Source organism: Meriones unguiculatus, chromosome 3 (assembly GCF_030254825.1).
Source record: "Meriones unguiculatus strain TT.TT164.6M chromosome 3, Bangor_MerUng_6.1, whole genome shotgun sequence".
NCBI classification, from domain to species: Eukaryota; Metazoa; Chordata; class Mammalia; order Rodentia; family Muridae; genus Meriones; species Meriones unguiculatus.
In genome coordinates this window covers 28799480-28812591 of record NC_083351.1, presented here as the reverse complement: position 1 = coordinate 28812591, position 13112 = coordinate 28799480, and the positions used below count along the sequence as shown (strand labels likewise).

The 13112-nt window shown below is 54.1% G+C and overlaps 1 protein-coding gene across 2 annotated transcripts in view; it reads right to left on the bottom strand.

Moving 5' to 3' along the window:
• Positions 1 to 1618: 1618 nt before the first annotated feature.
• Positions 1619 to 13112, bottom strand: part of Kcnq4 (potassium voltage-gated channel subfamily Q member 4) — a 50092-nt gene continuing 38598 nt past the window's right edge. For both annotated transcript variants that reach the window (XM_060379673.1, XM_060379674.1), the window contains exons 10-14: positions 9445 to 9665; positions 7683 to 7782; positions 5295 to 5426; positions 3930 to 4059; positions 1619 to 3613 (exon numbers count right to left, since the gene is read on the bottom strand). In XM_060379673.1, coding sequence (XP_060235656.1) covers positions 3401 to 3613; positions 3930 to 4059; positions 5295 to 5426; positions 7683 to 7782; positions 9445 to 9665 — 796 coding nt within the window. In that variant the 3' untranslated portion in view covers positions 1619 to 3400. The remainder of the gene's footprint in view (positions 3614 to 3929; positions 4060 to 5294; positions 5427 to 7682; positions 7783 to 9444; positions 9666 to 13112) is intronic.

Below are 13112 nucleotides of genomic sequence, written 5' to 3'. Positions count from 1 at the left end.
GGCTGGCTAGTTCCTGGATCTGGAGGCTTTTGTTAGACTGAGACCTGGGAGCTGGAGAGATGCTTCCCATTGATGAGAGTGTACACTGCTCTTCCCAAGGACCTGGTGCTCCTGGCACCCACGTGGGGTGGCTCACAACCAGCTGTAGCGCCAGCTCCAGGGGAGATCTGGAGTCTCTTCCCTCTGAGGGGCATTCGTGCACACACCTACACAGAGACCCATACCTACACATAATTAAAAATGATACAGATAAAATATTTCTAAAGGCTGTGGGACTGTGTGTTTCCCCCTCTTGCAGGGAGAGGTAGAAGGACCTCGACTGTATGAAGCACATCCTATTTGGTGGGAGACGCTGCCATTCTGTGGATGTCCAGTATGGGTGGGTTGATGTGTGTGCCTACTGGCTGTTTAGAGGGTCTGTGGTCATCGTTAGACTCTAAGAGCTTCTGGGATACTATGACTTTACCCAAAAGGAGTACTAGGGAAAGATCAGAAACAGCTGTGGAGACTTCCTTTCCTTCCCATCTAGAGCAGCAACTGTAAATCCTCCTTGTTGAAATACCTACCATTCCCGGTCAGTGTGAATTTGGAAGATACATTGTATCCCTCAGATCATCTGGGTTACAGGGACAGAGATCAGATAGACTGGAGGAAGGCCTCTGGGTGATGAGTATCCTTTGGCAGGGTCCATAAACTTCAGGATGGCACTTCCCACCTTTGTTTATATGAGGAAGGGTAAGGGCATGTGATTTTTCCATCACATAGCCTTTTTGGAGAATCACTGTGAAATGGTGACAATGACTTGAGATGTTAACTCCTTTAAATGCATCTCCTGTCCCTGTCTCAGGAGGATCATATGGCTAAGGAGCCCTAAGCGTCCAGCCCAAAATTCTTTGGAAGTCCGAGTGCCACTAGAAGTAAAAAGCCACCGAGTAAATGGCTCCTCTCTTCTAGAGCCAACAGCACAAAAGGCTATGTGTGCTGGAAGCCATAGTGAGTACCCTTATGATCAGTGTGTGTTCAAGGCCAGCCTGGGCTACATAGCAATACCCTGTCAAAAAAAAAAAAAAAAAAAAAAAAGGCTGGGCACACAGGCTGTGTCATGGTGCTAAACGTATAGTCACATTCTTTTTTTTTTTCCTCATTACCAGTGTTTCTCTGTACAAGTGAACAAATTATGTAAACCGTTGGAAATCAAAGAGAAAAACCTACTATCAGCTACAAGGCTGAGATCAGGATGGCTTCAGGTTCAAGGCCGGCTGGAGGCTACGCAAACAACAACAAAAAGCAAACAGCCTCTGGGTGGGTGGGGGGGGGAAGGCTGCTGCCATTTTTTTCTGTTTTCCTCACTGGATGAACCTGTGAAGAAAACAGTGTTCACTCTTCACTGGTCCTCACAAGTACCAACCTGTGAGGGGGCCGAGCAAAAGCAGGGATTAGCATGGATTTGAGCACCTGTATGTGAAATCCAACCTATTCCCCTGGACCCTTTAGCTATCTTTTTCCTTGAGCCATATGGAGTTGGGCTTGTATGGCTTACAATAACTCCAAATCTCATTTCCACCGTCAAACCAGGAGCCTCAGCCCTCAGTCACCGAGCACAACCAGGACCAGTCACTTCCTACTGAAAACTTTAATTGAAACCAATAAGTTAATAAGTTAACAAAGTGAGGTACTTGCATATCTGAGAACCGGGTTGGTGGGGGAACTTCGATCGTGGAAGGAGGGAGGGCTTCTTCCCATGTCTCTTTTGGTCACAGGGTAATCTTATTCTCCAGACCCTCTCTGCAGCCCAGTCTCTGAGGGGGGGTGGAGTGGCTCTCCGGGGACAGTGCAATGCAAGTGAGGCGAGCCGGGACGGGCTCCATCCAGAGCATGATGGTACATGCAAGTGGTAGGGCAGAGATCGGGCACCATAGGGCTGAGCAAGAGTCAACCCGAGCCCTGGCACTGGTGCATGCGGATCCCAGTATGAGATGCAGACAGCTCGGCCTCAGCCCCTTGAGCTCCCCCCGGAGTGTGGTCATTGGTTCACCACCCCTCGCTCTGGTGCCACCTACACTGGCTTTGCAGAAAAGGAACAAAAGGGATCCAAAACCGGTGCTGGGGCCTGCAGTGTTTGGGCATTTGTGCCAGTGTGCAGCGCTGCTGATGGAGGTGAGGAAGTGCGGCAGAGGACAGCGCGGGGGAGAGCCAGGTGCGTGGCTCCAGCTCTGGATGCACGTGTCCTGTCTGGGACTAGGAAGAGGGTGTACCTGGGATCTCTCCAGTGGTGTGCGAGGTCCCGAGGACTAGGCCTGAGTTACGCTGTGGGGACATCAAGGTAGTCCTCAGACCAACCAGAGGACGCCTGGACCTTCTTAGGGAGGGGAACAAATAAAACTCTGAGGACTCCTGGGGCCTTGGGGAGACCCATGGATGCTCTAAGGGTTCTTCTCCTGCCCAGGAAAGACCAAGCGGCTTCGTGCCCGCGCCTCCGGGTGTGTGTGGTTGTGCGCATCAGGGTGTGGGGCATTCTGCTGGAGAAATAAAAGGGGCATGCTCGTGGTCCCCGGTGGCGGGCCACTGTCTGGTAGGTGTAGGGAAAACACAGGAACTTGTGCTGACTGTCAAAACTGTTTGGAGGACCAATGAAAGTGGACATCTAGCAGCAAGAGGGCTGGGGTGACGCCTGCGGGGGGCGGGGGGGAAGAAAGGCCCAGTTACTGCCCTTGGGAGAGGACAGGGAGGTTTAGGCCCCATGCTGGGCGGGGATGGATGATAAGCCAAAGAATGGAGGTGGAGTATGGCCAGGCAGCCTGAGACCAGCTACTGCTGGGGCCCATCTCCCAGTGAGGGAGGGGCAGAGGGACCCCATGGGGGTCCCCAAAGTTGCATATTTAACATAGTTTGCATATACGGCGCCCATCTACCTTCCGGCAGAGTCCTGTGCTTTGTGGGCACCTGTGGGGGCACCTTGGGCCCATCCCCGAGTGGGGCGGGGCTTGGCAGGAGGGCTTCCCTGCTCTGCCTGTAAGGGCGGGGCCGGAGACCTCACCTTGCATAGCTAGAAGCTGGGTCAGGGACCAGGGTCCCAGCTTTCTGCTCCCATTCCCGGGGCAGAGGCCCTGCCAGGCAGGCCATATTGGGCCTTGATGGAGCGGGCAGGGTCCTGGAGCGCCCAGAGGCCTTCGGTCAGCCACTGCGGCGTCCCACCAGCATTTCGTGCGCGGCCTGGCGTTTTCGTGCTCCTGGGGTGCTGTAGTTACCTGGCATCGGGTATCTCGCCCACCCAGACAGCTCAATACTGCGTATGGCCTCTCTCCCTGCCAGGGAGCGAGTTCAAGTAAGAGAGGAGTCCAGAGGCCTCGGGGTGAGTCCGAGGGGCAGGCCGACGGCTGCCCCGCCCCTGAGAAGCCCTTCAGTCCATGTTGGTGCTAACTGAGCGAGAGATGCTGAGCGTCTGTGCCGAGACGGAGATGTCCTCATGGTCTACAGGGCTGTGGTAGTCCGAGGTGATGTCGGGGTCGAAGAGCGGCACTTGCACGGTACCCAGGCTGGCCGAGGTGCCAGAGCGAAGGCAGCGCGAGTAGAAGCCCAGCAGCAGATCCAACTTGTGCTCGATGGACTGCACCTGGTGGGCGGGGCGGGCGGCGTCGGGCCAAAGGGCGGGGCGCCGCTGGGGCAGGGGGTTGGCCTGGGCGGGGCGGGGCTCGGGGGCGGGGCTTGGAGAGAAGGCTGCCAGGTGGGAGGCGTGGTTAGGACGGGCCTACCCGTGAGATCCTTCAGGAATGAGAGGGGTGGGCTTTCTCCGAGCGGGGCGTGTTTGCAGGGTGGAGCTTGGCCGAGCAGAACTCAGCACGTGGGTCCTCCCGGAGCCAAGGCTCCACACTATGGCAGTGCTGTACTCTCGACAGCTATTTCAGCCATGGGGTAGAAGTCCTTCCTACCTGCTTTTCCACCTTGACTACGCGCCCCATCATGCTGATTTCATCCACGGCCTCCGTGTCCGAAGGCCCTTTATCGCTCTTCTCCCTAGTCTTGCGGTCCCCGGGCCCTCGACCCACAATTTGGTCCACCCTGGGGGGAAAGAAACCATCCAAGAGACTGAGCCACCCTGAGCCTCCCTTTCACAAGAACCCAAAGTTGACTGCTGACCCCGGAAGACAGATCACTCTGATGGAAGAGGTCACTTCCCTGCCCAAGGGGAGGCTGAGCCTGGGAGACACCAGCCCCTGCTTTGAGAGTTCTCCAAAGATGAAGGCAGAGCCTCCAAGGTGGAAGACGACGGGCTGGGAAAGGGAATGTTAGAAGGTGGACAAGGCCAGAGACCATCTCACGGCAAAGTTCTCGCAAGCGTTACCTTCACCCTCTGCTGCAGCCCTGCTTCCTTTTCTTCTACAGCTGCTCTGGTCAGACTTCCCCGCCCCTAACTGAATTACGTGTTGCTGAATCCAGTGATAGGCTCAGTCCTTACTTAGTTGCCCTAACAGCAGCAGAGGTCACATCGGATCACCCTTTCCACAGTACTTTCCTTGTTCTTCTTTGCCTTTTAGACAAGGTCTCTTGTAACCCAGGCTGGCCTTGATCTCTCTGAATAGTCAAGGCTGAACCCTGGCTGAGTTAGAACTTCCTGTATAGACCAGGCTGGCCTCAAACTTACAGAGATCCACCCGCTTCTGCCTTTCCAGGGCTAGGATTAAAGGTGTGCACTAACCATACCCAACCTCAATTTTTTTTTAAGTTAATGAATGAACATACAGTGAGAAAGTAGGGCACACAAAAAAGAAAAGCTCTAGGCAATTTGAGACTTGATATAAATGTTCTTCCTTAATCCTGGACCTAGGGGACATGCAGGATTCTAGGGGCAGGAAGCTTCACACTGCTACACGGGAGATAGGACGTCAGTGGTTACTGTAGGCCTGTTACTTTAGGATCTGGAGACAGGCATCCTAAGAAAAGCCTTCAAGGCATGAGTGTGGACTGGACTTACCCAGAGGACTATAACTGAGGTTGTTTTGGTTTTCAGCTTCCAAACAGCCTGTGCACTGCAAGCCAGGGACCTTCTGGTTTGGGTTTAATTTCTCATTTGTCTGTCTGTTCTTTTGAGGCAGCGTTTCATAGCCTGGGCTAGCCTAGAACTCATGGTCTTCCCTGCCCTGTCTCCCCAGTACTGAGATTACAGACAGAAGACCTGGGCAGTACCCCTTCAGAGCACAGATGGCTTGACGTGGTCCTCAGCCCTCTCCCCTGGGCCAGGACCCTCAGCTCCCCGGCCCTCCCCAGCCCTTCTTCCTCCAAGCCTGCATACCCACCGAGTTTGCAGGCTCTTGATTCGCCCCAGCATGTCCAGGTGCCCCGCCGAGTACTGCTCAATGACATCCTTCACGTCATATGGCCGCAGTGTCTCTTTGAATTTCCTTTTGGCTACCAGGAACTTCAGAATCCTGTTAGCGGAGGGAGAGTCTCTGACAGATGCTCCTGGTTGGGGGGGGGGCTGCTCTCCAGCCCCTTCTCTGAATCTTTTTCCAGCTCCAGGTCATCTGCTTGGACCTCTCCAACAACTTCTGCGGGGTCCCCTTGCCTCCTTACCTAACCCCTAGGCTCCCCTTCACCCTGCACACCCACAGGCTGGCTTGGTGTTTCCTCGGATGCCTGCCTCTACAGCCGCATTAACCTAAGAGGCAGGGAATGGGCCCACTGTCTCTCAGCTCAGTGGGGCATGGAGCTTCTAGAACACCAACCGCTGCTGCTAGCTCAGCAGAAGAAATGCTGCATTCGCTCTACACATACTTACTTAGCAACTGTGTATAGCAGGGTCTTGGGCACCCAAAGAGAGTTAGATCCAATCCCTGGCTACAGGGAGGCCAGGTAGAGAAAGTGCTGCTGGGGGGACATAGGCAATTATGGGGGAACAAGAGCCAGGTTCAAGGACTAAGAAAGGAGAGCTGGGAGCCATGAGAAGGGCCACAGCAGGGAGAGCCTTGGATGGTGTTTTCCAGCCAGGGGCAAGAGAGCTTCTCTTGCTTTGAAGAAGGGAGCTTCCCAGAAACAAGCAGAGGACTGTGAGGAGAAGAGCTCTGAGAGGTGGGAGCAGGAGCATGGCAGAATGGTGGGTAGTGTGTGGAGCCAGGACTAGCCACGAGGAAGGGCTGGGGTCAGAGTTGTGGAGAGAAGGCGCTGGGATGGGGAGCCACCATTACCACTCAACATGCTTGCTCTGCCAACTCTGGAAAGAATGTGTCGGGGTGCTCCATGCTCTAGGCGCGAAGACCGACACTTGAGATGGGCCTGAGCTGGGAGGGCACAGTGGTCTGGAGGTAGGAGACAGATCTGAGCAACTCAGAGGCCGGACAAGAGACTTCTGAGTCCAAATCGGTATTGACTGCTATGGCTGGAGACAGGGTGGGAAATGGTGTGGAATGCCTGATGTGGGGAGGTGGGCAGAGGAGCAGTTTGGGGCATTTTGGGTGTGAGGGTGCCCAGGAGAGTTTTCCTGGACCCACAGCTCAGATGATATGTCCAAGATGGTGGTCACAGAAAGGGAGAGATGGGATGTATGGAAAGAGGTGAGGAGGGGCCCGACTCAGGGAGGAGTCCAGCTGGCCGATCCAAAAAGGAATACAAGAAATCTCGAGGCTGTGGGCAGGTGCGTGAGCCAGGGAACAGAGTCAAGGGAGCCGAGCTTCGGTGGCTTTGGGAGCCCAGCTGCTGGCTGGAAATGGAGACCCAGCCAGGACACCTCGCCAGGAAGCTGGGGCCAGATCCACACTGGGCACGGCTACAGGGTATAGGAGACTAGTCCCTACTTAATTATTATGGCAGCCAATGTATCATGGCTTTCAAACTGTTTGACCAGGACCTACATAAGAGGTACGTCTTATTCTGCAAACCAGAAGCATGAGTGCACGGACTGAAGTACAGATTTTATAAACATAAATCGTCACTTCGTATGAGACATTCTCATATTTTTTTTTCTTTTTCTTTCTTTAAAAAAAATTTTTTAAAGCAGGAGCTCAAATAGCCCAGGATAGCCTCAAATTGTCTATGAAGCCCAGACCGACCTTGAATTCCCAATCCCCCTGCTTCTACCTCCCAAGTGTTAGGATCACAGAACTGTGCCACTATGCCCGGCTTCACTTTTTTTTTTTTTTTTTTTAATGCTGACCATGGCACACTGACTTAGTTTCATTGAGTTCTCGACCTGTGGTTTGAAGCGTGCTGCTCTTGAGGATGTTCTAGGGGAAACAGAGAGAGGCCAAGACACCCAGGGAAAACGAGCATGTGTTGCAGGGACAAAAGGAGCTTGGGACACAGGCATGGGTACACGTGTGGAGTAGGCAGGGATGACAGCAGAGGCGATCAGATGCCTCTGGCATAGCTAGGGAGGGAGAAGGAGAGAGGGGATGGACGCAGAGCCTGAGCTGGAATGATGGGGAGGACACTGTCTGTGTAAAGACAGAGACCCTGATGGGCAGCTGTGCCACTGGCCACCGGAACAGGGCCCTCTGGACGTGATGTGTGTTGTGTAGGAGCAAATGGTGCTGGAAGCCATATGCTCCCTGCCCACACGCCCTGCACTCCAGGCAGGTAGCAGCTGGCACCCGGGAGCTGCGCCAGGGCTGGCCATGAGGACAGGCCCAGATGGGGAGCAGTGATGGGTGGCAGGTGGGAAGGCTGCTCACCTTGGGCCTCCGCCTCACCTGACAGAACGGATGACCGTCTTCACAGCAGGCATGACTTCATCTACCGTGAGCTCACACTGGTAGCTCTTCTCCTCAGCTACCTCCTCCGAGGGGCCCTCTAGAAAGACAGGGATGGCACGTGAGGACCAACGGTGGTAAGAGAAAGCACTCTGGCCCCCACCTCCATTTGCAGTACTCAGAGGAGGAGAGATGAGAAAGGGCCTCGAGCCTTCCTGAGGCTCCCAGCAGGCTTGACTCCTGCCTCACTGGCTGCTGCCTCTCACTGCCCTAACTGTGTTACACATCCTTTCACCAATTCCATGGATGGGCAGGGCAGACATCTGCCTGGTGACAGTTGAGTGGCAGCTGCTTTAGAGGACATGTGGTCTAGCCTGGGACAAAGGTGGTGCACGCAGCCTTCGATGATGCGTTACCCCTTACAGGGCAGGAAGTCCCAGGGAAAAGACATTTATTTGATGTTCTTCGTGGAGTCTTGTATGGTCTTTTCTTCCACTTAGGAGCAGGAGGGGTTGAGGAGGAGGGAACCCCAGTTACTGTGAGATCTGCTACAAGGAAGGCCCTTAAAGTGAGAATGGGAAACAACAGCTTCTATGAGGCTGGCGCCCTGTGCTTCAGGAGGGTGACAGTTTCCTCACGGTGAAGGAGGAAGGAGATCCACACACCACCGTACTTAGGCTTCCGTGAGTCAGAGAACCCCTCGTTTGTGGTGTTCAGTAACCTTCCAGGAAAGGGCTGAGCCCTCAGTCCTCAGCACCTTGGCACAGTGCAGGCTTTGGGCTGGCCTCTCCCTCCAAGAACAAAGGGAGTGTCCTGTCCTCATCCTCCACTGGATCTAGCTGCTCTTTCTTTCTCTAGCAAGAGCCTGCAGCACGGTCAGCAGACGTAACAGGTCTGTCAGGAGGCCCCATGCAGCCCCCATTTTCCAGAAGAGGCACAGAACAGGGAAGCCTCTTGCCCAAGTCCTGGTGAAGGATAGACCCCAAAGGGACCATCTTCCTCCAACAGCAGAGAAGTGGCCTCCGCCAGGCCCACAGCCACCACTGCTAGCTGGGCTGGGTAAAAGGTGACAACGGAGAGCTGTCAGCCTCAGAGCCGGCCAGCCATGCCTCCCACTCACTTTCCAAGTCTCCAAGAGTGGAGGCAAAGACAGGACAGCTAGGAGAAGCAGTGGGGACTGTCAGGGCAGCTGCACACTAGCCTGACTCCTTCCTTCCAGAGGGCCCTCAGCTGAGCACTTGCTATGAATCCCACTCTTCCAAGGATCCTCTCACTTATTCCTCAGAATCTTTCTCTGAAGTAGATACTATTATTGCCTCCATTTTACAGATGAGGAAAGTGGGGCCCAGAGAGGTATGGTCACTTATCTAAAAATAGGTGACAGAGGGCCCGTGAGACGGCACCCACTAACCCGTGCTAGGGCAGAGGGAGCCAACTCCCACAGGTAGTCCTCTGACTTCCACTGGCAGACATGGACACAAAGGCACAATAAATAAGTAAAAATATAATTTTTTAAATAAAAAAAACAAACAAACCAAATATGACAGAGTCAGGATTCAAATCTTGGAAGCCTGGTTCCACATCCTGTGCTCTTCCTACAGCCAAATGACCCCCTCTACATTCTCATTTGATTATCCAACAGTCCGGAGACTGGGCTATCGTAAGGAGGAAATTGTGATGCCCATTTTCTAGAGCAGATGACCTGAGCCGGTCCCCACCCCTGCCTCCAGCAGATGCACAGCCCTTGACCTCTGGGGCTTACCCTCAGCAGAGCATCGGGGCTTGAGTCTCAGAGAGGCCCGGAAGCGGGTGCGGTCATTGAAACTCCAGCTCTTCTGCACCTTGCTGGGGCTGGACGCCTCGCCCACCTGCTCACTGCTTGGCGAGGTGGGTATTGGTGGGGGTGTCAGGTGCTGCTTGGAGGGACCTGTCCGCTTCTGGGAGCTGCTCATGCGGATGCGGTCTTTGATGCCCATCCGACTACTGGCAGGGCAGGGCAGGGCAGGGCAGGGCAGGGCAGGGCAGGGCAAGAGTCAAGTTAGCTGGCCTGAAGCAGGTAAGTGAGGATAAAGCTGGCCTAGCTGATCTAGGGGGTAGCTATGGGGTCTTGATTTCCCACCAGTCATTTCCTCGGGTGTGGCGGGGGCCCCTAATGCCCACAGGAAGCTAGGCAGGTCAATGGGGACACATCCCCTCCCCAGCCCTACCTCCCCATTCCTTCCCAGCCCCAGACAGGTAAGGGGTACACAGGAGACAGATGTCAGAGCGAAAACAGTGAGAGAGACCGGAAGGAAGTCAGAGACAGGAGGACAGAGGATCCAGGACTGATCCAGGTGGGTGGGTGGAGGGTTGAGGCAGTGACCCCGTGGACACAGACAGCCTGTAGAAGGAGGAGCTCACCTGGCCAGGCACACAGAGCAAGGCCCTGGGCCTCGCTGTACACAGGGGTTGGCTTTGTGGAAGGGAGAAAGCGTGTGTACCTGTGTAACTGGGTACATAGGCGCCATGTGTATACACAGTGTGTATACATGTGTCAGCTTACACTTCCTTCCTCCCCCAACTGCTGGAGCTACCTTATCCCACGTGGCTTTAGGACTCGGCACAGCTATATGGGTAGAACACTACAAACTAAGGTCTCTACGTGTTGGTCTATGGGTCTAAGTGAGATGATGGCCTGCTGAGGGTCTGAATGTCCAGGCCACACAAGGTGCCAGCCCGTTCAGTGAGGATATGTGTGGAGAAACCTGTTCTCCTTTACTTTCCAATGTCTGAGCTCTGGTCTCCAAGATGGATGTCCAACCCACATGGCCACGGAGCACCTGGAAGGCCCGCCTTCCTTCCTATTCACCTGTGTGCTGTGAACACACACGTATGTAAGGGTGTTTGCTCTCTCCCCTTCCTGCACCCAGCTCCCCATCACATCCCCAGACCTTGGAGGGAGGCTAGCAGAGGGAGACTGCCATTTCCCTAAGATGGGCCCTGGTTAACTAGTACCTGGTAGAGTAACTCTGTGTCCAAGAGGTTCAAGAACCATGCTGTGCTGTTGCCAAGACCGCAACCGACATCCTCCACCCCACACCCTGCCGTATTACCAACTGTCCCCCCTGCTGGGGGTCTAGAGCCTCGTCAACAGAAAATAGCACCCAGGTTCAGACAAGGCTTGAGAAGGGGCCGAGGTAAAGGGGGGGGGGTCATAGCGTCTGCCTGGGGCCTTTCAGATCAAAGGCTGAGCAGAGGACAGACTCTGGTTTCGGTATCAGGTGGAAGGCAGCCCCACCCCGCACCCCCAAAACCCGGGGCATGGAGCAGAGAGAGCAGAGCGGATGGTGCGGTGGGGGAGATCCCTAAACCAGGGGCACCTTTGGAAAGGTGGCCCCGATATAGAGCCGTTTTGAGGGATGGGTCTCTGCCCCAGAGGCAGAGGTTATGTATAAGTCATAGGTTGAGAACCTGGGGCTGTCAGAAAGAAAGCCATCATGTTCTTCACTGGCCTGGGAACTCTTTGACACACCCCAAAGATTCCAAGGGAAGTTTGAGGGTGGCTTTCCCAAACTCTCCTCTGCGGCCTCATTCCTGTGGGCTCTCCTCATGCTGGCAAGCACCCCCACATACCCCAGGCCATGCAAGGCTATCCTGCACTCTGCTTCTACAATGGGGACAGAGAGAGCGGAGACTGGAGAAACCCTTGTGCTTTGGCTCAAGGAGTGGAACTCCGGATTGCTCCTTGGTGTTCTGAGGAAGTGTGGCCTCCCTCCCTGTCACTGACATGTGCACCAAGGCTATGCTTGTACTCAGCAGGACTCTCAGAGGAAGGGGACTCAGGCTTGCACTGGAGGCCTTTAAAAGTCCCTTTCCAGCTGATTCTGTGATGGCTGAGGGAGCATCTGGCCTGATTTAGGGATTCTGTAACTTTCCAGCCAGGCAAAGGCCCTGGCTCCTCTTGAATGCAAGAAGATACTGTTTTCTCCAGGAGCAGCCCTGGATTCCAACTCCTTGGGCAGGGACCAGAAAAAGGCTCACGTCAGCCTCTCTGGAGCCTGAAAGCTCAAAGAAAATGGAAAGAAACCTGGCACACGGTAGGCGCCAAACACTTCCTAGGCTCCTTAGAACACACAGGGCCCATCTGCAGGCCACAGTGCTTTTAGGCCTCTTGTAGGGTCCCTGAATTTGCCACCCTTATTCTATAGATGCGAAAAGAGAAATGATTTGCCTAAAATCAGAACATGGTCGGGGTCCATTTTCTCCGACTTTAGAGACTGTACCTTTTTCAGGGACAAGGGCTCAGTGTGGGAACTCAGCTGGGGACGACCGTGCCGAGCAGTGGACATCACTCTGTAAAGATGCTTTCCTGGTACATCCTGACTGGGCGCTAGCAACTCTGCCTGTCGTCCCAAGATACATGCTGTAGGCCCCAGCAAAAGAATCATCAAACTGTCAGTGCTGCTGAGGTGGAGAAAGGGGAGGGGCTGCTGGTGCCGGGGGGGGAGGTGGAGAAGGGAAAGGAGGGGGCAAACCCTGCATTGGCTGCCCTCTTAACTGCCCTGAGGAACCAGGCAGCCCTTGTACTCACAGCCACAGGGAACTCTGCCCACCGCGGCTCAGGCTGGGAAAGGCAGACACCTACCCCTGTGCTGCTCCACACAGCCCGCTTCAGGGACTCCTGGGAAAGAAACTTACCACTGGCTCCTCTGCTTTTTGTTTTAACTGCCCTCCAACCTACTTGTACAGGGGGCAGGTCTAACCCAGCCTCCTCTCCTCAGCGCTGCCCTCAGGGAGCACCTATTTCCTACAGACACATACCCAAGCTTTTGGTTTTGTTCTTTTTTCAGGATGGGAGCTAGAACTCAAGAAGCCTACCACAAAGCCGCATCCTCCTCAGCTTCCAAACTACTTTTCAAAAGTATGGTTTTCATCTATCATCATCCATCTATCTATCTTGGAGATGGGATCTCATTTATTTATTTATCTATGTATTTATTTATCTAGAAAACGGGGACTTATTTATTTATTTAGGAGGTGGGAGCTCATGTAGCCCAGGCTGGCCTAAACCTTAATATGCAACCGAGGCTAACCTTGAACTCCTGATCCTCCTGCCTCTACCTCGTGTGCTGTGACTACAGGCATGCACCACCATATCCCGTTTAATGCAGCGCTAGGAATCAAACTCATGCATAGCAGGCAAGCACTCTACCAACTGAACCACATCCTAAAGGCCTGCCTAACTGACAAACTACTACATCGAATGAATGAGGTCAACATTTACAGGAGCCAGTCAGTTTTAGCAGGAGCAAATACCATGTGCACCTGCTATTTACATGGAAGGAAACTGAGGCATAGAAAGCTAGGCGATGTGAACAAGGACACATAACTAGCAAACTGGAGCTAGAATGGCTGCCTCTCAACAGAAGCAATTAGATAATTAGGGGCCCT